The 24,437-nt window shown below is 42.1% G+C and overlaps 1 protein-coding gene across 9 annotated transcripts in view; it reads left to right on the top strand.

The window, feature by feature from the left end:
- Positions 1-10,843, top strand: part of PLXNB2 (plexin B2) — a 259,864-nt gene extending 249,021 nt beyond the window's left edge. For all 9 annotated transcript variants that reach the window (XM_080598192.1, XM_080598197.1, XM_080598189.1 and 6 more), the window contains 6 exons: positions 1,042-1,202; positions 1,809-1,956; positions 2,485-2,549; positions 3,279-3,354; positions 5,355-5,429; positions 8,952-10,843. In XM_080598192.1, coding sequence (XP_080454318.1) covers positions 1,042-1,202; positions 1,809-1,956; positions 2,485-2,549; positions 3,279-3,354; positions 5,355-5,429; positions 8,952-9,056 — 630 coding nt within the window. In that variant the 3' untranslated portion in view covers positions 9,057-10,843. The remainder of the gene's footprint in view (positions 1-1,041; positions 1,203-1,808; positions 1,957-2,484; positions 2,550-3,278; positions 3,355-5,354; positions 5,430-8,951) is intronic.
- The last annotated feature ends 13,594 nt before the right edge of the window (positions 10,844-24,437 follow it).

Genomic DNA, 24,437 nt, shown 5'->3' with positions numbered 1-24,437 from the left:
AATGGGAGTGACTTGACTCCAGCTAAGGCCATTTGACCAAGTGTGAAAGTGGACCGGAAGGAAAGTCTGTGTATGGATGGCACAGACTTGCAGCCAGCAAGATGCGTGTATCCCTCTCTTCTGATAAATCCCTTTTCTATTCCCAATAGTCAGTTGGTAGATCGTTGCCAATCTGGAGCTTTACTAACTTGTACAGAGCTGGTGAGGTGTAATGGCTGGGACCACAGCTGCCCATACAGCCCAGGACCGGTGATGTGTCCTCCCTGCCTGCACTGCCAGCACAGGGGTTTAGGGCTCAGTCCCTGCCCCGTTTTGGGGCTGGCAGCTGAAGTGATGGAGGGAGAGAGGATGCAGCCCTTCAAACATGTCCGTAGAGCCAACCAACTGAGTGGGGATGGACTGTATGTGGCCTCAACAAGGTCGTCTTCTCCTTGTCTCTACTACAAATGGACAGTCTCAGAGGTCATGGTCTTTAAGGTCCAGGCAGGTGCAGGGATCCTGGCAGAAGTGCAGCCCTCCTGGGGATGCTTCATCCCTCACACTTGGTGGAACTCAGGGAGCTGGACCAGGATGGGCATCTAATGAGACCCAAGTGCTTTCCCCTGCACAATAAGTTAAATGGTCACTGGTGCTTCTTCCTATCAGCCTGTGTTTTAAAATTGCTGTACTGGTGCATGATGCTCTGGAGCTGGGAAGCCGTGAAACAATTACAAAATTGCCAGCAATTATTTATGTGCACAATGAGCTTAAATTGTAAATCTATTGTAGGAACCAGGTTCTGCTGCTTTAGTCGGGCAGAAAGCACAGCTTTCCGTGTTAACTGCATGATGATAATGGATGGAGTCTTTCAGACTAGAACATAAAGTTGTTCTCTAGAATGTTTTTACTGTTTGGGCTGTTTGCAAGGTTTTTTGTCACCTGGCACCCTCAGCACTCAGCATTGATGACCTTCAGTAACTGCAACTGGACTAAAGGAAAAAAGACTCTAGGATAGCACTGAGTTCAGCTTGTAATGCAAATTTCTTTCAAATTCACTTTTAGGGAACACTTCAGCAGTTTGTAGATAACTTCTTTCATAGTGTGCTCAACTCAAACCATGTGGTGCCACCAGCTGTGAAATACTTCTTTGATTTTCTTGATGAACAAGCAGAAAAACATGACATCAAGGATGAAGATACCATTCACATCTGGAAAACAAACAGGTATGAACAGACTAATAATCACATTGCAGAGAAATGAGAGCGTAGTTCCCACGTATGTGCTGGCACTCTTACCACTAATCAAAGTAAATTTCATTTGTAATTCTCAGAATCATTTTAATTGATATAATATGTTCATATGATCAAAAGTATTCCCTGTAAGTCTAGAAGTTGCAAAAAATGATACCTACTTATGGGATAACCGTTGGCAGATTTACCTCTTTGCTTTTCATCTTTCCTCAGAGAATAGGAAAGCAAGAAGCAAAAGGGACTAGATTTACCTGTCAAAGCACAAAATCTAATAAAATGTTACTCAGGTAGTTTTTCTAACCACTCAGACATCTTCTCTTGCTGTTTGGGGACACTTAGGATTCTTTTCAAATAAGTTTTTCTCGTTTTTTCTGTGAGAGATACAAAGGCTTTGTTTCCAGACATGAAAACCAGACAAAAGGTAGCTTGTGTAATTGTTGAAATATAAAATTAATTTTCACTGTAGTGAGAAGATCAAAACGCAAAACCCATATTTAATTTCATGTGCTTTGCTTGTTGTATAACATTTATTGTGTAAAAGGTGTTTTTTTTTTTTTTACCTTTTTCCTTGCTTTGCAGCTTGCCTCTTAGATTCTGGGTAAACATACTGAAAAATCCCCATTTCATCTTTGATGTTCATGTTCACGAAGTAGTGGATGCTTCCTTGTCAGTCATTGCACAGACTTTCATGGATGCTTGCACGAGAACAGAGCACAAATTAAGCAGAGTAAGTGATTTGCATTCTACATCCTGACTACGTTCATGCCTGACAAGACATGGGGCATTGTCCTAAAACAATACCAATTCTCTAAGAAGATACAGCATTGATAGTTTCCTTTTGGTTTTACAATGAAGTTAGCATTTCAACACTTAGCAGGTTGGTGAGCATGTCATTGTTACTGTGTAGTCTGCCAACTGAGTTCCTAAAAAGCAGAAAATATCAACTGCTTTTATAAAAAGCAAGTTTAAGAAACAGTTATTTCATGTCCACCGTAATTTAGAATCATCTTCCATTGATACATTTGTCAAACTTGACAAATAATGCCATACGTAAACTTCATCTTTTTAAGACAAATAATCCCACCCATGTACCGACACAAACGTTAATAATATTAATAATAAGCATCAGAATGTTAATATCCACAAAGCTCAAGTGCATGTGATTAGGAAGGCTTGATCTTGGGTTTTTGACTTCATGTTTTTTCTTAGAGACACTCATAAATCAACCAAGTTTCTCTCTATTATATTTTTTCAGGATTCTCCAAGTAATAAATTACTTTACGCGAAAGAAATCTCTAACTATAAGAAAATGGTGGAAGAGTAAGTATAAAGAGACTTTTTTCATGCTGATTCAAAGTTGTTAGGGTTTTAAGCCTTTGTAAATGTACTTAGTAACAGGAAAAGTGAGTGCTGACACAGTTGAAGTCAACTGCCAAATGTTAAAAATTTTACACCTGAATGTTAAAATGTTCCCTTGTTAGCAGTGTTTCCAGTGTTGAAATGGAGTGCCGTTGTGACCCAATGCATGTCCATGCCTATGCCAGCAGATGGACAGAGTTATTTGGGAAAGAACACAATGCTGTTCTGCATGACAGCTGTTCTTACCCATGATCTGTCTAACCAGCACTGCACTTCCATAACTGAATAGGGATCAAATCCTGAAAACATTTTCACAAAGACATTTTTTCTATTCAGACTCTGACTTCAACATTTACTGATTTGGGAATTCTGTCAATACCACTGAAGGTCTGCTACAGGACTCAACTCTTCCCAGCTGATGACTTCAAAAGTTTGAAGACATGAAATAATCATCAGCTGGATTATAAATAGATTTCTTTCCCGTGTTGTGGTCCTGTGCAATCAGGTGTGATTTGCCTTTCTTGCAAGGGTATCAAGTACTAATGACTGCTGGGAGACAGCATGACTAAATGAATCATTGGTCTGTTGTGGTGGAACATCTCCTGCACAATTAGGAAACGTTTAAAATAACTGCAAAATGAAAATTTTGTGTATTTCACCTAACTGAACGTTTGTTTTAATTTGTTGCAGTTACTACAAAGGCATTCGTCAGATGGTGCCAGTTAGTGACCAAGATATGAATACCCATTTAGCAGAGATTTCTAGGGTAAGAATAAATTAAGTTTCCTTGTCCTGAAATTGAAGCCAAGTATAGCACTGTTTTTCTTTATCTTCTCATTCTAACTCGACAAGTGGGTTTATTGTATGTTGAAGCATCACATGAGTTATTTAATACATCTCTGAAAGACTCCTGCGTAGTGTAGTGCTTTTTAGCCTTTTGAAGTGTTGATTATTGAATGGAACCAAGAATGGCTATCGTCACGAATCAATTTGAGTGATGTAGGTGCCAGAGCAAAGTGTTTGAATTTTTTCACATCCATTGTGGAAAAATTACAACACTGCTGAAAGGTGTTTTCTCTCCGCAGCACAGAGAGGGTTTTTAACATTGATCATGCTGATAAGAAGTGGTGGCTGAATTCAGAGTGCTATCGCAGCAACAATTTGACTCCAGAAATGAAAGGGGAGTCGCACACGTTACATATAGTGCATTTTAGAGCTGTCTGTATGAGGACAATACTTTTGCTTTACACTGCATACAAGAAGCTCATCATATGCCTGCTCAATCGGCGCTTCTTCTTTTCACAAAATAGGTTACTGGGGGTTACCTGCGATGGAGGAGAGCAGAGGGGGTTGATTGGTAGCTGGGGGATCTGGTTTGAGACTCGGGGAGCAAAAACGCTACAAAACCCGCTTCATTCTTGAAAAAGCCTGTCTGCTGCGCTGCTCGGCATAGCTAGAGCAGGCTCGTGCCTTTAAAGCACCCGATTTAACCCAGAGAACCTGCAGAAGCTCTCGCCAGTCTGAAAGGAATGTGTTTAGCCTGAGCAAAGACATACTGTACGTACTGGCTGGTTTGCTCATTTGCCTAATTTATTTTAAGAGTCCTAGTGATATAAGGATGTTTGGGGAATTCTTGTGATTTGTTTATTTCAGTGCCCTTAGGACCTAACATTTTGCAGATTAACATCCTCATGAGAATGTTTCCATTTTCATTCAGCCACTATGAAACTCATCTGCAGTGACATTTCATTTTCCAGTTCAATTTATTTATTATAAAAATTGAGATGTATGTAAAATTTAAATGTTTGGTCATTAAAAATAAAATCAAAGGAATGTTTTAAAATCAGCAGAATATGTTGATCCTTTCTATTTACATTGCAAATTATGATAGAAGTAAGAATGAAAAGGCTGATGGAACATGGCAAATTTTGACCTGTTCTGGAATGACTTTTATAGGACAAAGAAAGATGGATGTTTCTCTGCTTGTTTACAGCTTGGATAATCATTTGTGCCAGTAGCAATATTTTGCAATTCTTCATTTTCTTAACTAATTTAAAAAACTAAAGGCATAGCTAGAGAGTTAAATCCTATACGTTTGAATGAGAAACATCTGTTTAGACAGTCAGAGCACATTTGCTACATAAGTTAAATGTCATGGGGAGAACGAAAGGAGAGGTAATGGAAGGGTTATTTCTTGCATCATTTGAAGTCCCTTTTCTCTCTCTCTCTCCCCCCATCCCCCTTTCCATCTTCCTGATTCAAATGGCTTTTTCCAAATGTACATGTGCTTACTATCTTGATGAGTTACACCTTCCCTATAGTGAGGTGTGAATAATTTCAAACAGTTACAAAGAGCTGAAGAAATGATTTCAAACAGACATGGCAGTGACAGAACTAATGTTTAGTACCTCAACAATATGTAGATTGTACTGACTGAATGCTTTAGTTATACGTACCCATGTTGTTAACAGATGTTACAGCTGTAATCTGTGGTTTGACATTCAAAGTTCAAAATATTTTCCACCTCCTGTGTTAGAGCTGCAGACAGGCCAGAAAAATACCAGTGGGAAAATCTTGATCTAAAAATCACCAAACAAAAGTTTTCTCACCCCTTTTTCTGCCCCAGCATCACTTAGCAAGAGTTACAGGATGCAGAGCTTGAATTTGAAAATGGGACTGTGTTCTGTATCCAGCAGTCGTGCATGTGTGTAACTTTCAGCTGTGATGAAATTTTGACGTTTGCTGCTTACGTGTGTTGTTTAACAGGCACATACCGATTCCTTAAACACGCTCGTGGCTCTACACCAACTCTACCAGTACACTAACAAATACTATGATGAGGTAAGTTGTGGGGTTTATTTTCATATTTTTTTATAATAATGGTAAAAAGTTATAAAGGCTAACTTTCCCTGGATAATCAGGTAAAAGCAATGCTGAACAGAAAGCTCTAACTTTGCAGTTACACGCCTTCCTTGGCAATTACACTGCCTAAGGGTATTTTCTTAGAAATGAACAGCTTCACTATGGGTTATCTCATTTTGGTAGTGATCGCTTAATGAGATCTGAAAGAGAAATAGATTTAAAAATCCTTTCTCTTCAGTTCAGCTATCCTAATGCCTAAGAATTAGGACATTAGAATGTCACCGAGCAATTGCCAGAGCTATATGAGGTTTCAAGCCAGTAGTTTGGTGGGGATTTTTAGGAACAATCCATTAAACTTATTTTGCTTGTAGGAATGGGGCATTGCCTTTTTTTTGTTAGTTAAGATGCACTTAAAACTTCCATGCATGCTGCCGTCCCCATTTTGCTGTGCCAAATGAAGTGCCTGCCCAAGGTAAACCCAAGCAGAGCAACTGCTGAGTATAGTCAGATTCAAAAGGAAGCTTTACAGATTCAGTCCAAAGTGTTTCTTGGATTCTTCAGGCCCTGTGGAAAGGGGGACAAAGAATATCCCAGTGTCGCTGGGCTGTGGCTATGGCTCTCCAAACTTAATCTGAAAACAAAAAGAGAAAAGGAAACTTTTATTCAAAGGTTTCCATGGAAATGAATGCCTCCAGAAAACTCTCAGAATTAAATCAAAGCAAGTAAGAACAGATGCTGAATCAAAAAAGGAGTACAGCACATGTGAGCTCTCTTCAGTTGGTCCTGCACCTCAGCACAGTTTTTGTTTTCGCTTATATTTAGCAGCAAAGGCAGTGAGTCTCATCCGCAGCTTCACTGCAGCTTCTTTCTGCAGGAGCAGCCAGCTTTTCACAGCTTTAAATACAGATGTAAGCAAGGAAAACCAACTCATCCTGAGACTACTTGCAGTTGGTATTAGTAGGAAAAATGACTGGAGACACACAGGGCAAACTGATGGTGTTGGTTTCCTCATCCCCAGAGCTGAGGAAAATTATTTTCAACATGTTCCAGAATATCTGCAAAAAGGCAGACATATCCTTGGCTGCATCAGAAGAAGTGTGGCCAGCAGGTCAAGGGAGGGGAATCTCCCCCTCTGCTACTCTCATGAGATTCCAGCTGCAGTGCTCTATCCAGCTCTGGGGACTCCAGCACAAGAAAGTCATAGATCTGTTAGAACGGGTCCAGAGAAGAGCCACAAAGATGATCAGAGGGCTGGAGCACCTCTCCTATGAAGACAGGCTGAGGGAGCTGGGGTTGTTCAGCCTGGAGAGGAGAAGGCTCTGGGGAGACCTTATAGCGGCCTTCCAGTATCTAAAGAGGGCGTACAGGAAAGCTGGGGGGAAATTGTACCAGGGAGTGTAGTGATGGGACAAGCGGTAATGGTTTGAAATTGAAAGACGATAGTTTTAGATAAGATATAAGGAAGAAATCCTTTACTGTGAGGGTGGTGAGGCACTGGCACAGGCTGCCCAGAGGAGCTGTGGATGCCCCATTCCTGGAAGTGTTCAAAGCCAGGTTGGATGGGGCTTTGAGCAGCCTGGTCTGGTGGGAGGTGTCCCTGCCCATGGCAGGGGGGTTGAACCAGGTGGAAGGAACCAGGTCCCTTCCAACCCAAACCATTCGGTGATTCTCTGATCTCTGCGGCCTGACCTGTTTTAGAAGTACTCAAGCAACCTATGAGACAGACAAACCATAAATTCCTGCTTCTTCCACACTCCCCAGTCCCTGCACCCAGCCATGGTTTCTGGATTCTCACGTTTGGAGGCAGGCACAGGCAGAGCCTCCTCTCTGCTCAGCTGTCAGAGTTTATCAGTGGCAAGCCAGCAAACCACAAAGCAGAACTGCAGCCCTTCCTTTTGCATACATCACCGTATAACAATAAGATGCATCTGATCAAAAGGCTGCTAATTCAGAGTTGGGGAGATAATATGTCAAGAACCATTCAGTAAAATAAATCAAGCTTATTTATTTTCCATAAAAATGTTTTAATTTGCATAAATTGGAACATTTTGCGGCTGCCCTTATCTTTGTTGCTGAAACGGTGGTTGCCAGCATGCGCTGTACCTTGCACAGCTCTGCGGGGCTTGACAATGACTAAGTGGGTACGGTCTAATTGTCCACATTTATATGAAAGTTATATTCACCAGCAGAGATAATCATGAATTATTTAGTCTTGATTTGAGGCGTTACAGCTAGGTGTAATTGTTTAAATGAAGGGAACAATATCAAATTAAATTAGGCCCTATTTAAATACCGTAATAAGAGTTTATTAACTGTCTTGTAAAAATGTTTTCATGCTCTAAAAACAAATCCATTAAAATAATGATTTCTAAACAAATTTGCTCCAGTGTTTGAAACTCTAATGCTGTACCAGTCCTTGAAAGGAAAATTGTTAGCTAGATTGATACTGACTGCATTAACCTCCATTGTCAGTAAAGCACAAGAAGCAGTGAGAACCGCAGGTAACGACAGGCAGACTCGATTTCTCCAGTTCTTGTACTTCCAAACTTTATGTAGTATTTAAACATAGCTAAAGCCTTCTGCTCGATGACAGCATCTGACTTTTATTAATAAAGCCAGTTCTAGCAAAAGAACAGTTTTGCCATGTAATACATTCTCCTAATGGAGAAATCTAATAGTTGGTGGAAAAGTTTCCCTAAAGGATGGTAGGAATGAAAACCTTTCAAAACCTTTGAAATTTGATCTTGAGAAGCCCTAAAAAACTCTATTTGAAGAAAAGCCTTCTCATAACAGTTGACCTTTTCTAGCTTTCATTTAAAAATCCCTGGTGTCTTAGAGTCGTACTTTGCTGTATATATTCCGTACGGCAGAGGCTGCGTGCGGGATGTTGGTGGGCTCCTCTGATGAGCTGTTTGCTTCCCGAGCTATGTTCTACCAGCCCAGGGTCTCAGCTCTACCTCGAGAAGCTCCCTGACACTGTGACCAGTTCATTTTCTTCAATATATTGCCTATAGACAGACGAGATTTTTCCTTGCCTTAAGCTATGCCCATACATGGACCACCCAGGAGCTGCTCATAACCAAAGCTCATGGGGATGGGGCTTAGTTACTGCTGGTAAATGACCCTTAAGCCTCCTAGGGTGCACCATAAGTAAAACCACAGCTTCTTACATAACTGTAAAGTCAATGCTTCTGATGCTTTCCCCCTGCCTGCTCTGCCTTGCAATGTAATATTTCAAAAGATAAAGTACTACCTATTAATTTGCTTGAATCCCGGCATAATGGGAAACATCGTAGTAACTTAGATAAAGTAATGGAGGCAATCATTTTTATTGTCTTCATGTAAAAATAGAGCATGGAGCCTCGTAGATGGACTTTATCTTTGGTGCCGAGTGAATGCAAAAGACTGGAAAACCAAAGCAGTATCAAACACTTGGTCTGGGAATGGTGTCGTATATTTTAAGCTAAACGATTCTAAACATTCTCTGTTTATTTCTTCCAGATTATAAATGCACTTGAAGAGGATCCAGCTGCACAAAAAATGCAGCTTGCCTTCCGTTTACAGCAAATAGCAGCTGCATTAGAGAATAAAGTGACTGACCTTTGACTCAAAAGCCGCAATAAAGAAATCTGATCTGAAGATGTTCAAATTCGTTGTTCCTGTTAAGGAAATAGTGTTCTATTTTTTAATGTATAATTACAACTTTAAATGAAAGAGTTCATGTTTTTTTGATAGCAGAGGTGTAATGTAAAAATTTTTACTGTAAATTATGCTTCTAATTAAAATCTGTGTTGTGTGTAAATGAATCTTCTGTGGGAAAGAGTCCTTTGGCTGGGGGCAGGGTGGGGGGGTGGAAGAAGGCAAGTCTGTAGTTCATTTAATTTTGTAGGATCCGAGACATCAGCATTTAGAATTCATTATGCAAGTAAATTCAATACTATAGCATCCTTTATATTTTAAGCAATATTTGTACTAGGAAAATAATGGCATATTCAGAGAACCATGCAATATCCCCTTTTGTTTCGATAACTGGAAATTGACGTCCACATAGTTCCAAAACTTTGTCTGTGCTCATCATGAACGTAGTAAACGATGTGTCTCATTTCTCCGCAAGATCCGCAAATGGGATTTGCTACCACACATGGTTCTTAGGTTAATTATTTATGTCCATGGTAATGCACAGAATTGCACCCACCACAGCTGGCAGAAATAAAAGCAATGTCATGCCTGTAAGGAGGGTTCTACTGATAAAGTCTCATTTGGTTCAGAAACCACTGAAACGGAGAATTAGTCCTTAAATCTTTACAACTCTTTGTTATTATTGTGAGTTTTATGATATATGCTAATGTGCCTTACTTGTACTAATTCTGTGAATCTGATGAATGGTTTTGTAAAAAGAAGCAGATCGGAAAAAGAGATATTTATGTGCTATTGAATGACTTGTGTGTGAAGAACATGACCAGCAGAATGCTTGTAATTAGCTGCTTGCCGAGAGTGTGCCGTTTAACATGATTTGATTCTGTATAATATCTTATTTTAGAATGGTTCTGATGATTTTTTATTTGAATCTTGGAACTGTCCTAGGAATACCATCACTTGTTTTTATTGTATTTGTGATGTAAAATACTAGTATGATATTGGAAAAAATCATATACCCGTGTAATGAAAACCACTCAGTCAGTTTTGAGCCTTGGAATGCTGCATTTGATCAAACACAAATCATAACCCATAGCAAAGAAAAATAAAATAACTTGTCAGAAAGCGTGCGTTTACAATATAGGTAAGCTACATACAAATCAGAAAGATAGGTACGTCTTCTTCAATTGCTGTATTGCACATCAGAGAACTTTATTCCTTTTTGTCTCACAACTTTTGGCAGTAACGTAGCATTTTAATGAAGCGCTGCCATCTGTACAAGTTCATTCGTTGTTCCGCCGAGCGCCTGGCCGCTGCTTATCCTCAGCAAGCTAACACAGCTCCTGCCGCCCGCTGCCCTGCCCAGTAGGTTGCCATACCGTCGGCTTCACCATTGTTGATTATTTTTTTTACTTTTTGTAAGGTTCCTGGTGTGGCAGTGGACCTTTCCTTCAGTTTCCAAAAATCAAAAGCCTCACCAGAACTAGTACCGGGCTGGGAGGGTTTTTTGGTTTGTTGGTTGCTGGTTTTTTTTGAACTTCTTGCGTTTGTGTATAATCATTCCTGAACCTGCCTGGGCTATAAGTTATTTTACACTGTTTAGGACTGAGGTACATTACTGCTACATAAAGGTGCTTTGCCAGCTACTCCTTCATCAACAAAGGCATCCTCATTTCATGGCTAATCTGTTTCTCTGTCTTTATTTGTAAATCCTGTTAATTGTAAATCAAATACAACATTGTTTTTTTTTCCACAAAGTGTCACGGGATCTTTACTGAAACTGGGGGGGTGGGTGTTAAAAGGGGCTTCCAGTTCTTCCTCTGGGGGTGGTGGAGCAGCAGCGCCCAGCAGTCTGCGGTCGGTAATGGAAGAGCGCAGCGCATTTTGCAGCTGGTGTGTCTGACATCAGGCCCTTGTTATGGGCATTTGCTCTGAAAAATGAGAGTACTCTTGAGAAGAGAGGATGCATTGCAACATCCCGTAGCAAGGTCTTCTTGCCTGATGGAAATCCGCCTTGGGATCTGAAAGTCAAATAAAATACAGGCTTGGTGGCATCCCTCCAGAGAGACCAGAAAGCCCTGCTCGAGGAAGCAGGGCTTCCAGAGGGGACGTGCCGTGCCCCCGGCACCGCCGACTCGATGCAGAGCAGCTGCAGGCGATCACAAGTTGCTGTGGGCTGTGGCAGGGCCGTGCTAAGACCCTTCCTGCTCGGGCTACGTGTGTGTGTCTGCTGGGGTGTGCAAGTTGTGTGGTGGATCCGTGGTCACTCTTTGTGACACTCACCCTTTTTTCACACCCTGGGGGAGATTTGCAGGCTTTCTGCGCTGTCTGATGGAGCACAGGGGCCGATAACTGTGAGCAGCTGCAGCTACAAAGCAGAATCAATGCTCCTTCTTCAGTTCCTCTGTCTCCTCCCCCGAAAGCACAGAGCTGGACTTTGAATCGAAGAACTGAGATGTTTTATTTTATTCTTTCTCCTTTTGGCTAAGCTCCTCCAGTGCTTGTTTTTCCACTCTGGCGCTCTGCTTTGTCCAGACCTAGTTTTTGGCTTCAGCTTTCCCTGCATTTTAGCAATCTGATTCTTAAAGGCTTCGTGCTCCTCCTTTGGTTTCTGCTGTTCCTGCCATCTGATTCATCTACAAGATAAAAGAAAAAAGCCCACTGGGGGTCTCGCTCCCTTTCATCCCCTTCGCAGCCCCTCCATGGAGCTCTTCTTGGAGCACCAGAACCTTCCCTCTGCATAATGGGAGCCTCGGTGCCAGCTGGGAACAAAGCTCCCGTGCTTGGACATCTACCAGCCGTAGTTCAGAGCTGGGTGCAGGCTGTCAGCCACCACGGGCAGGTCTGAGTCCCATCACTGGGTTCAACTTTGTTTTCTTGTTACTCCTCGTTTCCCCACCTGCAAATAACAAGGGGGGATCTCAGGTGCCGGGACACAGCCCATACCGCTGGGTGCCTAATGCTGAGTAACGTGAACACGAGCTCACTTATTCCTCAGTGCCGTGTTTCCCTCTGACACCTTCCTAGGTCTTTTTCCAACTCTACATTCTATCGATTTACGGGCAACAACTTCTGGGTGGAAGGGACGTCAGCTGCCTTGTACGTGTAAGGCTTCCTCAAGATGTTTTTTATCATCCATCCTACAGCCACACTCGAGCCTCCCCGTTTTGCCGGCTGCTGTGTTGGATGTGTGGTCAGCCTGCTCGGACCGAGCTGTTTACTCGCATTCTCTAAAACTGGCTTTTCTGGCACCCTTCTGAACAGCAGCAGAGCCATCACTATAAACAAATAAAATGTACAGGGAATTAAGAAACTCAGATTGGAATTCATGCATTCACAAATTCCCAAACTCTTGTTAACATGGGTGGTTTTTTTGAACCATCTGTGTAAAGATTTGAAATGTCTCTGAGCTTGAATTTCAGCTGTCCTGGACTTACCAGCACTGATGGGATTTTTGTGGTCAGTCCTTTACTGTTCCAGGTGCCCAAGCCTGGAACTAACAAAACTGTTTTCAACCATATTATGCCCTGGTATTATGGACATACTTGGCCTAAAATCTCTGATTGAGACCAAAAACTATTTTTTTCACATGCTTCCTGTGGCTGCAACACCTCGATTTACTATGCTGTATTGAGGTTCTAGTCAGATTTCCCATTTGTACCTAAGCACAGTAGTCCTCTGAAGACTTCCTTGCTAAAGAATTTGATCACGAGGAAAGATTGCCTTGTCTTTAGACTTTTTCAAATCCGTTGTCTTCTCTTAGAAAATGTCTTACAGGTGTGGGTTTTTTTGGTTGTTGTTTGGTTGGTTTTTTTTGGTTAGTTGGTTGGGTTTTTGTTTTTTTGTTTTGTTTTGTTTTGTTTGTTTGATTGATTGATTGTTTCTGGTTGACTGTTGGTTTGTGTCTTTTTTTTTTTTCCTTCCTTCCTGTATCTAGAGGTAACCTGTCAGAGCCATGAGACAGTTAAGACAATGAGACAGTTAACTTCAGAAGTTGAAAGGAGGATGCCTGCTGCCATTTTTCTACCAGCCACTGGCTAGAGTCCCATGCCGTTCTGATTTATGCTCCAATGGGCTGGAATTTGGCAATTTGAGCCACTAGAGCTGTTGGCGCTGGAAATCTCAGCACCGAGGCCCTGGTGAACTGCTTTCAACCTCACTCCCAGCTCAGTGTAGTCAGGCTCAGCTCCTGAGGCTATTCAGGCTCCCCATCACACAAGCCCTTCTCTTCTTACTGGTCTGTTTTGCCAGCTCTGCCTGGAGCACGGAATCCTCTGGACAATGAGAGACAACAACACACATAAGCTAAAACGATCAGCAATTCTGTTTCATCAGGCTCTGTACTTGCCCAGTCCATGTTTCTGTTTTTTATTTTGAGAAACCTTCCTTCAGCTGATGAATGATGAATCGGAAAGGCGCGCTTGTGAACAAGAGTTGTTCTGTCAGCCTTCCTCCTTTCTTAGCCTTTGTCCTAGGGCAGCCTCAAAATGATGGTGAAAGACCTGGTGTTTGACAGTCCCTGCAGAACAGGAGGAGAAGAGATTCCCTAGACCCACAATTATCAGTACGTTTTTAAGTATTTTTGTTGCTGTTTCTTCAAACTGTGGCCCTTTGTGGCTCAATGGCAAGGAGCATTTCTCCATCGACTGGGGAAGCAAGTTGTTTCTCCTGTGCAGGCTTGTAATAACCATCCAGGCTCTGTGAGAGCAATGCCTTTGCACCAGTCCTTTAAGGCTGACTTTGGTCCTGCCTGTGCGTACTGCTTGCTGCTGTGTGTCACTCCCAAAGAAGACAAAAATCCTATTATTCATAGCCAGGCAATCAAAAGCTATTTAATTTATCCATGTATTCCTGGCTCTTTGCTCCTTTTCAGATAATTGCCATTTGAACCAGAAGAGAGTTTGAGTGAGTTTCCTTCTTTTTTTTTTTAAGTTTTCAAAGTACCTATGTGTCTTAACAGATTGAACTCTTTAGAAAGAAACTATTTCTTCAGTGGGACAGAGGACAATAGCTCATGTACAGCTGTATATGGCTTGTCTTAAAAGGAAATAAAAATCCTACCATGAACCACACACTGTGTTTTTGAAATCCTTTATTCAGTGCTCTAATTCTGAACAATGTTTTTGGCTTATTTAATTCTCCTCAAAATTGAATACCGAAAAAACTCTTTTTTTTTTCTTTTAATCTACTGTAATAAGAAAGGAGTGAAATGAAAAATGTATTCCTTTGATACCCTTAATCTTTCCTCTCCTGTGGCTATGCTCCTATTCAGTAAGAGATCATACTTGCTAGTTGCAGGGCCTGGATGCCAAGCCATGGGATATAAAACAAACCAAAATCCATGTTTCCTGCAGCTGCATCTGGGTCCATGGCAATGCTCACAATTGTAAAACTGCCTCGAGGATGTTATTTGGAATTTTATTGTTGTGGGTCTGGCTGGTTTCCTTGTCCTCCTTCATGTGATCCTTCTTTGTGTGGGTTTTTACCTTGCATTTCAGTGGCACCGCATTCCGCCGAAAGCCCGAGGAAGGAAACAATCGCTGTCTGGATTATTCATGCACTTTTCATCTCCGAAGCGCCCCTGTGGGCACTCACGGCCCTCCCAGGCTCAGCTCACTGTGGAATGACAGAAGTGGATGTTTTTATGCTAAAGCGGACAGTCTCACTGGAATATTTCCATCTGTCTAAACCAAGCCGTGTTTGTTTTGTTAATAAAAACCCACTGGCTGAGTACAGTACTGCTCATATCTGATGTATGAGCATCCTTTCTGAGTTGGTCTAAGCTCTCCCTGAAGTCTGGAGCACCCTCTAAAACAGTGGCCAGCAGCAGGCATGTTGGAAGAGCAAGCTGTACCTCAGCAAGCTGCACAGAGGCAGGCACCCCAATATACCACCGACTGGCTGGTCGAATAACCAACGGGCAGAAGGGGTAGGGTCTGAAGCACCCAGAGCATCGAGCGACCCCTGCCTGCCTAAGGGGGCTCCTTCTGCTCTTTGCTAGGTCTGGCTGGCCACAAAGCCTCTGCCCTAGACTGGCGGCAGCACTACACTACCCCAAATTAGAAAGCACCACAGTGCTTGTTAAATGTACTCTTAAATAGAGAAAGGGCTGAATGCAAGAGGTCTGCAGTCAAACTTTTTTAAAGTTCAGGTTTGCTTGATGTGGTTATTTAGCCTCGCTGCTGCTTTTAGTGGACTGAAATTTGTCCTGTGAGGCTGCCATACAGCTCCGGTACCCAGAAGGCCTGTACTGAGGCCTGAGTTCAGGCATGAGCTCAGCTAAGGGAGCAGAAGGACCACCGTCGGTTTCAGCAGAAGAAGGTCTAGCGTCCTCCGTTCTGCTCAGCCATTACTATATATATACTTTTTTTATACAGCCATTACTATATATATATGTATAATTTTTTTTTTGCTTTCCTTGTGCATTTTAAGCAATTGCAATTCCCTGTTTGTACTCCAGCACGCTAGAAGTCAAGATGAGAGCATCCATCTGTTTTTTCAGTGCTGTTTCGGAACTACAGGTCTGGTATTTAATAGGGTCATTTCCTGGTGCACTTAGCCCCCTTGCAGTACTATTTGGTAGAGAGCTGCACTGAGTTATATTTCTGTTTGCTGTGTGTGACGAGCCATATGCTGATTGCTTTGACCTGGCTATCTGCAGTAAAAGTCTCCAACCGCCCAAGTGTCATAGCAGCTTTTGATTTAGGTTATGGTTGTGGTTTTATCTCTTTCCAGTGAAGGGAAGATTAGTAATGTTTTGTCTGCCATTTAGCTGGAAAATGTCAATCGTTTAGGTGCATCTCTGTGAGCAGAGAGGGGAAAGGGAAGGCGACATCCTCCTATGAAGTGTTTTTGGGCTACCCCTTTATGAAGGTAACTAAGTGAAGTTAACTAGTTAACTACCTGGTGAAAAAGAACACCCCAACAGTGCTGTGACATGCAGGCGTTAAGTCCCTGTGTGGTTAATCATTCATCGAATTAGAGGTGCAAGTTTTTTAATACAGAGCCTGAATTTAATCTCAATCTCCGCTGTCCATCATTATCTGTCTTTATCAGGTTTTTGAGACGGCAGCATACACAATGTATCTAAGATTAGATTCTGGCTTTAAATATTTAGAGTCCGAATCACATCCATTTGTACTTCGTTTCAAGGTTGAAGAAATGTGGCAGGACACGCATTCTGCGGTAGTTAAAACTCACAAATCAAAGGAGTGCTGAATAATTCATCTTAAACTTTTAAGCAGTTTCTCTTTGTACCAATTCCTGTGCGTGGCAAGCAGCTGGGTGGTGAGCTGGCCCGCACGGCTCTTTGCTTGCAGTGCCCTCGCTCTGCCTCCCCACCTGGAGCCACTGCCCTGCATGCTGGGCCGGCGGAGCTGTGGGCTTGTGCTCGTGGCTGATGTGGTCACCTGGGGAGCTGGCTGAGCCTCACATTCCAGGTTGGACACGGCTGAGCTCCCATTTAACTCAAACTTACCTCTGGATGGTGATTTTAAGGTCTTATCAGAAGACTATTTCCATTGCTGATGACCAACAGGCAGGTCAGCAGACAAAATTTTTATTAACCATCTGCTGGGAAAGGATGCTAGCTTTAGCTTTTCTCCAGCAAGTGGCAAACCCAAGGACAGATGATCAAGCAAGATGAGAGCACCAGGGTCACAGACAGGATCAGCTCTCCAAGTGTGACAGAGGAAGGGCTGCCTCCTTGGAGCCATCGAGACCAGAAGGATCTGCCCTGAGTTATGGCTGCTGCAAGATTTCCCCCAGGACTGCTGTCCCCACTTGGGAGCACCGTGAATGCACCTTTTGTTTGCCTTCTGACATGCAGAAAGCCAAAGGAAAGGCTCTCAGGTGAGACAGTCATTAGATTACAAACTCCACAGTCTCCATCCCCTTTCCACTGCCCAGGATCTGAGCCTGGGATGAACTGGGGCATGCTGTAGAGAACGATGCATTGCCTGACTGAGTCTGCTCCAGCAGAAACAGCAAAAGCACATCTGAGTGGCTGCCCGTGCGATGGCACAGCTCTGCTACAGGCTGTTATAAATGTGTGCATAAAAGAAATCACATATGCAGCTCTTGATAACAAACCCAGATACTTTAAATTCTTGATGGAAATTCTCCCTGATTGATTGTTTTGGTTTGCTTTTTGTTTGTTTTAATACGGATTTCTTTTTAATGAAAGAAATTCCTTTACTAAGGAAAGTTCAGCCTTACGAGCCTGCATATTTCATTTTTGCAAATGGAGTTGAATTCTGACCTCATTAGAACTAGTGGATGTTTTGCTTGGATCTGAGATCCAACAATTTTACACAGTGAAGTTTTAGACACTATTAGACTATTTGGTGGTAAAGTAGGCTATTTTTGTAGCATTCACATAAAACAATTTGCAGTTGTACTTTACAGAACTAGCAACGTGATTTTTTTTCACCTCTACTGTTCAAAATGGAGAAGAAGCCAAACTGTGCTGTGTGAACATGGACATGACACTGAAGAATAATCTGCGTTGTGTCTATCTGTCAGCCATATCACCCATGCCTGTGACATGAAAATAAATGGGCTGAGCAATACAGAAGCTGATGAATGGATCAGATCAGGCCCATTTGCATTACCTTATCTCAGGCCCATTTGCATTACCTTATCTTTTTAACGTGGTCTTGTGTATTAACATAGTTGGAGCATTGACCTGAGGGGTCTCTAGCTATTCCTATGCTGCAAATGTTGACCTTGCTCCCCCTGGATCCATCAAAGCATATGGAAGATGTCAAGTGACTGAAATGGACTCTGGATCTCTCCCACAACTTCCAGGTGATTTACTCTAAAATCAATCATATTTGCTCTAAAATCGATACAAGCAGTGTTTTAACATGATCAGCATGAGAGAAAGAAAACTGGTAGCTCCTGCTAAGGTAGAGATGGAAGGGAACCAGACAGATCATGCTTCAGGTTGATGATATTGTCCTAGTGCCTGCTCTGTAAAGGGAGGGCTGGCATGCCCTGGCCATTAGACATTAAGATTACTCCATGGAACCATTACTATCTTCATCCAGGAATCCTGAAATGTTTTACAAACATCAGTTATGCCCTGTGAGGTAGGATCTTGTATCTGCTGAGGTGATAGATAAATAAATACACTTATTAATTAATAAAAATCACTTGCCTAAAGAGAGAAATCACATGAACGGCACAGCTGGGAATAAAACTTAAGATTCCAAATCCTCAGCCCCTGCCTTCAACCTGCTGGCAGCACTCCACACAGTGAAAAACAAAAATTGATCTAGCTATACTGCTGTCTCCAAGCTGACAAGTTCCCATGCTTTTGTATTGAAAAAAAAAAAATCAGACACAAATTTGGGACAGAAAAAAAAACACCTGGCGAGGGTGATCTGTGCTCAAGATCTATCAATCATGCAAAGAAAAAGTCCTGCCTGTGGTTAAATATATGGAGCTGTTTTTTGAAAAGAAGCTTGCCCCATGCGCAGCTTGGTGCACTGCTAGCTGTGCAAACTTCTGGGTTTCTAGTGTTTCTCGACATATAGTGTGACCTATCCTACAAACATGGGCAGAATGTAAATCTACCCGCCCTGTAACGAGACTGAGAGCAGAACTTTGGCACCATCTACACAGTTGCCTAAAACACCTTCGCAGATATGGATGTACACGTGTAAGTGATGTGTGTGCTCCTCAGCTCTCGGCCCATCCCTCTCTCTGAATCCCACTGGCAGTGTTCAGGCACACAGGGCTGGTGTCGGAGGCAGGCCAGAAGCTCCAGCTTTCACACCCTGGACGGCTGCATCGCCACACAACACAGGCCTGTGCCAGCCAAAGGCACGCCGGCAGGAAGGAGTTGTCCCAGTGATGACGGCCGATCCTCCTGCTTATGGTTTTGGGGACTCTGGGGCAGGAGAAAGCATTTGGATGAGATGAACGAGCTAAAAGATGTTAGAAAAAAAGCGAGACAACTGATACAAGGAATTATATGATATTTTATAGGTTTTTCCCACTTTAAGTAGTCTAAAATGTCATTTAACTTGGGCAACAAAATTTGATTTTACAGGTACATAAATATATACGTATCTATATATGTGAGCAGAGAGTGTTGTATAACTATATTTAACTTGGCATGCCTTTAATAAAACTTTCCTGTGGAAAACTCTCAGAGATTTTTAATCTAAGCAACTAACCATAAAGTTTTCCCCATAACAGTAAATTACAACAATTTTGCCCAAGGCTTTAACATCCCTGAGTTTTGCTCTTTGAATTAGATTGTGATGATCAATATTAATAGTCCCTGTTCAGATATGGTCACTGCAAAACTTAGATGAAACCCTCTTTACCTCTGAATTTTATTGCAAATGTGAACATTTATCAACACTTATTCAAGACATAAATGAGAAAGCGAACAGCTATATCATGAAAGAGCCTAGTTAAAATTTAACCTCCATGCCACACATCTAGAATATTTTTCAGAAGCAAATGTAGACTTAGTGTTATTGCAGGGAAGACAGTAAAATCCATGAATATTTGTGAGTCCACTCCTAAGTGCTTTGGAGAGTGAGAAGGTATATTTTTTTCTTAGTGTGGTCATAGCTTTTTTGCATTAGCTCTTGGACATATTCATGTCTTTCTGTCTTTCATTGTTTAGAATGTATAAAGGTCCTAGAACTAAACATCTTTCTGCAGGTAACTATATACCCTGAAATAAAATAAATAAAATAAAATAAATAAAATAAAAATAAAATAAATAAAATAAAATAAAATAAAATAAAATAAAATAAAATAAAATAAAATAAAATAAAATAAAATAAAATAAAATAAAATAAAATAATAAAATAAAATAAAATAAAATAGTAAAATAAAATAAATAAAATGCCCAGACCCTTTGGTGACATAAGCTACATATCCCATGCCCAATAAACACATATTTTGTCCAGCTGTGTAGGCTTTGCCTTGTGCCCAGCGAAGGTGCAGCTGTGTTGTGCTTGGACACACGCTGGGCACGTCACTCTCAGCACCCCCAGGCTTTGGTTTCCCATCCCCACTTTCCTGTTGAACTAAAGTTTGTATCCAGTGTTTTGACAAGAATGATGTCAAAACCTTTTGCTTGTGCTCTCTGATGGGACGAATATAGACATATCTGCAAGACAAGGCAGAAAAGGCATTTGCCCAAAACAGCTCTCAAGGCAGGGGGATTTTTTCAAGAAATACTGGTTAAAAAAGCAGCAGTTCAGCTGTTTGAATATAAAGCTGTCTCAGTGTCTGCAAGAACAGGAGGGGCTGAGGTAAGTCGTTTTTCAACAGCACAAGAGAGCTGCCAGAGGCAGGTGGAAAAAGTGAACATGACTTTTTAAGGCAGATTTTGTACAACTCAAGTCCACCACATTTGTCACTGGAATCCATATGAGGAGCTTGCTGCACTGGAGACCCTTCAGAGCTGGTACCTGTTGGGTCTCCCTTCTTCGCCCCTCAGTGATTATTTATTACAACAGGACAGCTTTGTTGAGTGAATGGCTCTGTGGGACATCTCAGGCACCCTGTCCCTGCTTTTCAGTGCACCTCACACACCATCATACCTTTGTACTTTCTTTGGAAGCCACCATGATGGTGCATCTGACCAACAACCGAAGAGAAGAAACAGAGCTTGTGGTGGGAAAGGGCTCCAAATCCAATGGTTTGGGCCTAGGTATTTCTTGCATTATGGCTGTGGTGAAAGCAGTCCCAAGAGCTGGTGACAATCCTAATCTCCAGCTCAGAGGAACTGAACAGTTTCCCCTGTGGCCTCCCCCTTTGCTTTGTCAGGAAGTATCTCCTCGTTGTCCTAGATGAGAGAAGAGGGAGGACTTTTTCTGTGGGCTGCCCAGAAGCCAAGAAGCCTGCAAGCAGAAAAGATACCTCAAGCGAGCACAAGTTCCTGCACTGTCTTACACCCTAAAATCACCAGGTTCTGTTTCATGAATTTTCTTTTGAGGTTATCCTCTTGATCAGCTCCACCTGCATAACATTACCCAGATTTCTAGCAAAATCTGGATTCCTGGCCTTGGATCCCTAGCAGCTTTACTGAACTTCTGGAGGTGAGTTTTTCTAGCATGATTTATTGTGACTTCTCCCTTGCTGCCTCAACAGCTATTCTCCTCTGACAGCTCTCATCTTTTCTTTCTCCCACAGCCCCATTACCCCACACAGCCCACCTACTCACACAAAATCTATGTACCTCACGTAGCTTTATTACCACATATCTTTTGGTCATACTGGCTACCACCCATTTCATAGGATCATTGCATAATCCAGGCTGGAAGGGGCTTCAGGACAGCATTACACCCCTCTACTTTGCAGTTGTACCGCTAAGTACAATTTTAGGAATGAGGTCCCTTAGAGACTTGGACTCATGCATCCTATTGACTACCAAGGTCCAATGCGTGCCTTTCAAAAATATATAAATTTATATTTATTTTTTCTTGTTGAACACCCCAGGTTCTCTCACTCCTGCTTACCTTGTAGGAAGCAGGTTAGCAAAGGTGTGACAAAGCTGGGAGTTTTAAATTCTATGGCCCTTACATCCTCATATCATTAACGGGAAAGAACCCAAGAATTTCAGCCCCAAGAATCACAGTCTTAAGCAACTGAGTTAACAGAGTAATAGCTGGCAACACTAAAATGTGTCTATCACTTGGTAAACAAGCTCCTAACTGAGCCAGTAGTATGTGCCCCGTTCTGCGCCAGGAGAGGAGGTTAAAGTCCTCCTCTGGCAAACACCCACGTCAGGAGCTCTCAGGACAAGCCTGTGGCCAGAACATGTCATTTTTGTTTAGATATCACTCCCTGGCCTGTACTGTACAGAAAATCAAAAGATTTCTTTTTTTAGTCCACAAATCTATAGATATTAATGTAGAAGTATCTGTTGCTAACATGTGACATCAGTCATCCGAAATCCCCCCCAGCCAGTAACGGCATCAAAGACTTTATTTCCTCTGTTATTAGGTACATTGTTTACAACAGCGCAGAAGACCACAGAGAGAGTTAAAAAGATATTTGCCATCCTTCATTAGCGATGTCAACACTGTCTCTTGGGAAAAAGGATCTTTGGGTAAAAGGGTAAAATCTTCCATCTGGAAGGTTTGAAAATCTCTCCGAGTTTTTGTTCCTTAAAGTCTCTGGTGTCAGATTCCTATGTTGGGGGATGTCTGTACATCAGTTTCTCTCACTGGAGGCAGGATCTGTTTTCTGAATTCTCTCTTTTCCTTTTTTTTTTGCAAAGGGGCAGTTAAAAGTCATTCAGTCTGTGTTGTTTATAATTTTGTGTTCTTTCAGAATAATTTTCAAAACACTTTGATTTTCTTTTCAGCTGTGAAAGAATAGTCCAAGACCAAACATGTTATTCTTTGAAATTAACTCACTCACTAAAGCTGGTTTCCCTATAAATTTTACTGAAGTGGGTGATTAAGATCTCTTCTCTACAAATAATGTGTCATGCAATACAGCTGTAATGAGACTACAGTCTGATTATTTAAATGGATGAATATTTTTATTAACTGCAAAATCACTTTTGGCATGCTCTGTATTTACTACTTAATGAGACTTTGAAATCACAATAGCGGTTTCACACATGGTTAGGGAGGTTAACTGCAAATGCTGGTTACTTCTGCCCTCAAAGTTGAGTCTGGCCTTCACGTTTCTCTAGGGCACCCATTTCATATAAAGAACAAACTTCATCAAGAGCCTGAAGTTGGAGGTAGATTATACATACTTCATATTTTCATGTCCTGCACAGGGCAGCTGCAGGGTTAGTGGGCACTAGTGGATTTCTGAAGTCCTTTAAGAACCAAAAAGCCCACCTCGAGTGGCAGCCATCCACCTACATCTGCAGATGGGTGACAGAAAAAAAAATAGGAATAGAACGAATCAAGAACTAAAATAAAGAGTATGGGGAAATGATAAAGAATACATGAAGTGAAATGCTTCAGTAGATATATATTCTGTATGCTGAAGTCAATGAAAAATGAGATTCTAAAACAAAGGTCTTCCCTAGCCAGCATGAGGCAGAAGCAGAGCATCCATGAGAAGCCCCTAGCCCTCAAAGTCACTCTCACCAATGCATAGGCTTCAGCCTCATGGCAAGCAAGGAGAAATGGGCTAGAGGAATCCAGAATGACACCCCGAGGAAACCCTATGAAGAACAGCCCTGTTGTACTCCTTGGGAGGTATACACGAGAAATGGTGCAGCTGTGGGATTCAGATTCCTTCGGGGCTTTTGAAAATCAGGAGGTTTTAGACATAATCAGTGGTAGTTCCAGTAAGAGCCACATTGTTTCTCTATTTCTCTAGCAGAAATTTGAAATAAAAACACATGGTAGGTGCCGGGCCTTCTCCAAAAGACTGATACTGCTTTAAGTTATCCTGAATCTATTTGTGCCATCTTCTCCTTTCTCTGAGGCCTGGTAAAATACTTCTTCAATTATCTACTACTCCAAACTGTTACAAAGGACTCCTGGGATGAGCACCTCTGCAGTCTAGGATATGAACAAAGGTTGCTTATTTGAGTAGAGCCAGAAGTCCCTACAGAGGTGAATCATTTGGTGGCACTAGTGGTGAATCATTTGGAGGTGAATCATTTGGTGGCACGAGTTTGAACCTCCCTGCAGCACGGCTCTGTCATTACTGCTCTGAGCTAGTTATGCCACTTTCGGTGTCGGGCCTGCTGTGGCTCTGGTTAGACGGTACTTCCCTACACAACCTGCTGTCGCACCAAGTGTATACGCCCAGAAGAACTTTCATGGTTTGTCTCCACACTGTGGTACCGTAGAGGTTAGCAGGCAATTGTGGTTGTGCATGGTCTACTTTAGAGAACAGTCAATGAGAAGGAAAATCTGACAGCATAAGAGGGCTGGATTAAGAATCAGATTTTTGCTATGCATTCATGTAATGACACCAGTGGACCGTAAAGACAGCTGTGAAGAAGTATGATGATCCCTGTTGATCCCAATGGATGGGTCTTACAGTGGTGGTGTCTGCTGTCCTTTAGAGAGGGATGTGAACAGGGGAGTGGAGCAGGAGGGGCCTTCCTAGAAGATCATTGTAAGTTTTGATGATTGATCGGAGGAGGAGAGTGAAGTCTTTACACTGGCACCTTTTCCTTGACTTTGACCTTACACAGAACCAGCAGCCCACCAGAAACCCTACTCAGAAAGGAATTTTCTCACACTTCCATGCTTTTTTGTTTTGTGCAGGTGTCTTTTTCTCCTCCCACATTTTCCATCTTAGTACATGAGAGGGGAAAGATGAGCTGCACCTGAGAGAGCTGGACTCTGCAATAGGAAGCTGAAAGGGCTAGCTGTGGGGTTTTGGAGGCTAAAA

This window comes from Anser brachyrhynchus (assembly GCF_964034855.1).
Source record: "Anser brachyrhynchus genome assembly, chromosome: 1".
Taxonomy (NCBI): domain Eukaryota; kingdom Metazoa; phylum Chordata; class Aves; order Anseriformes; family Anatidae; genus Anser; species Anser brachyrhynchus.
The sequence above is the reverse complement of the archived record's forward strand: the minus strand, read 5'-3'. Positions and strand labels throughout refer to the sequence as shown.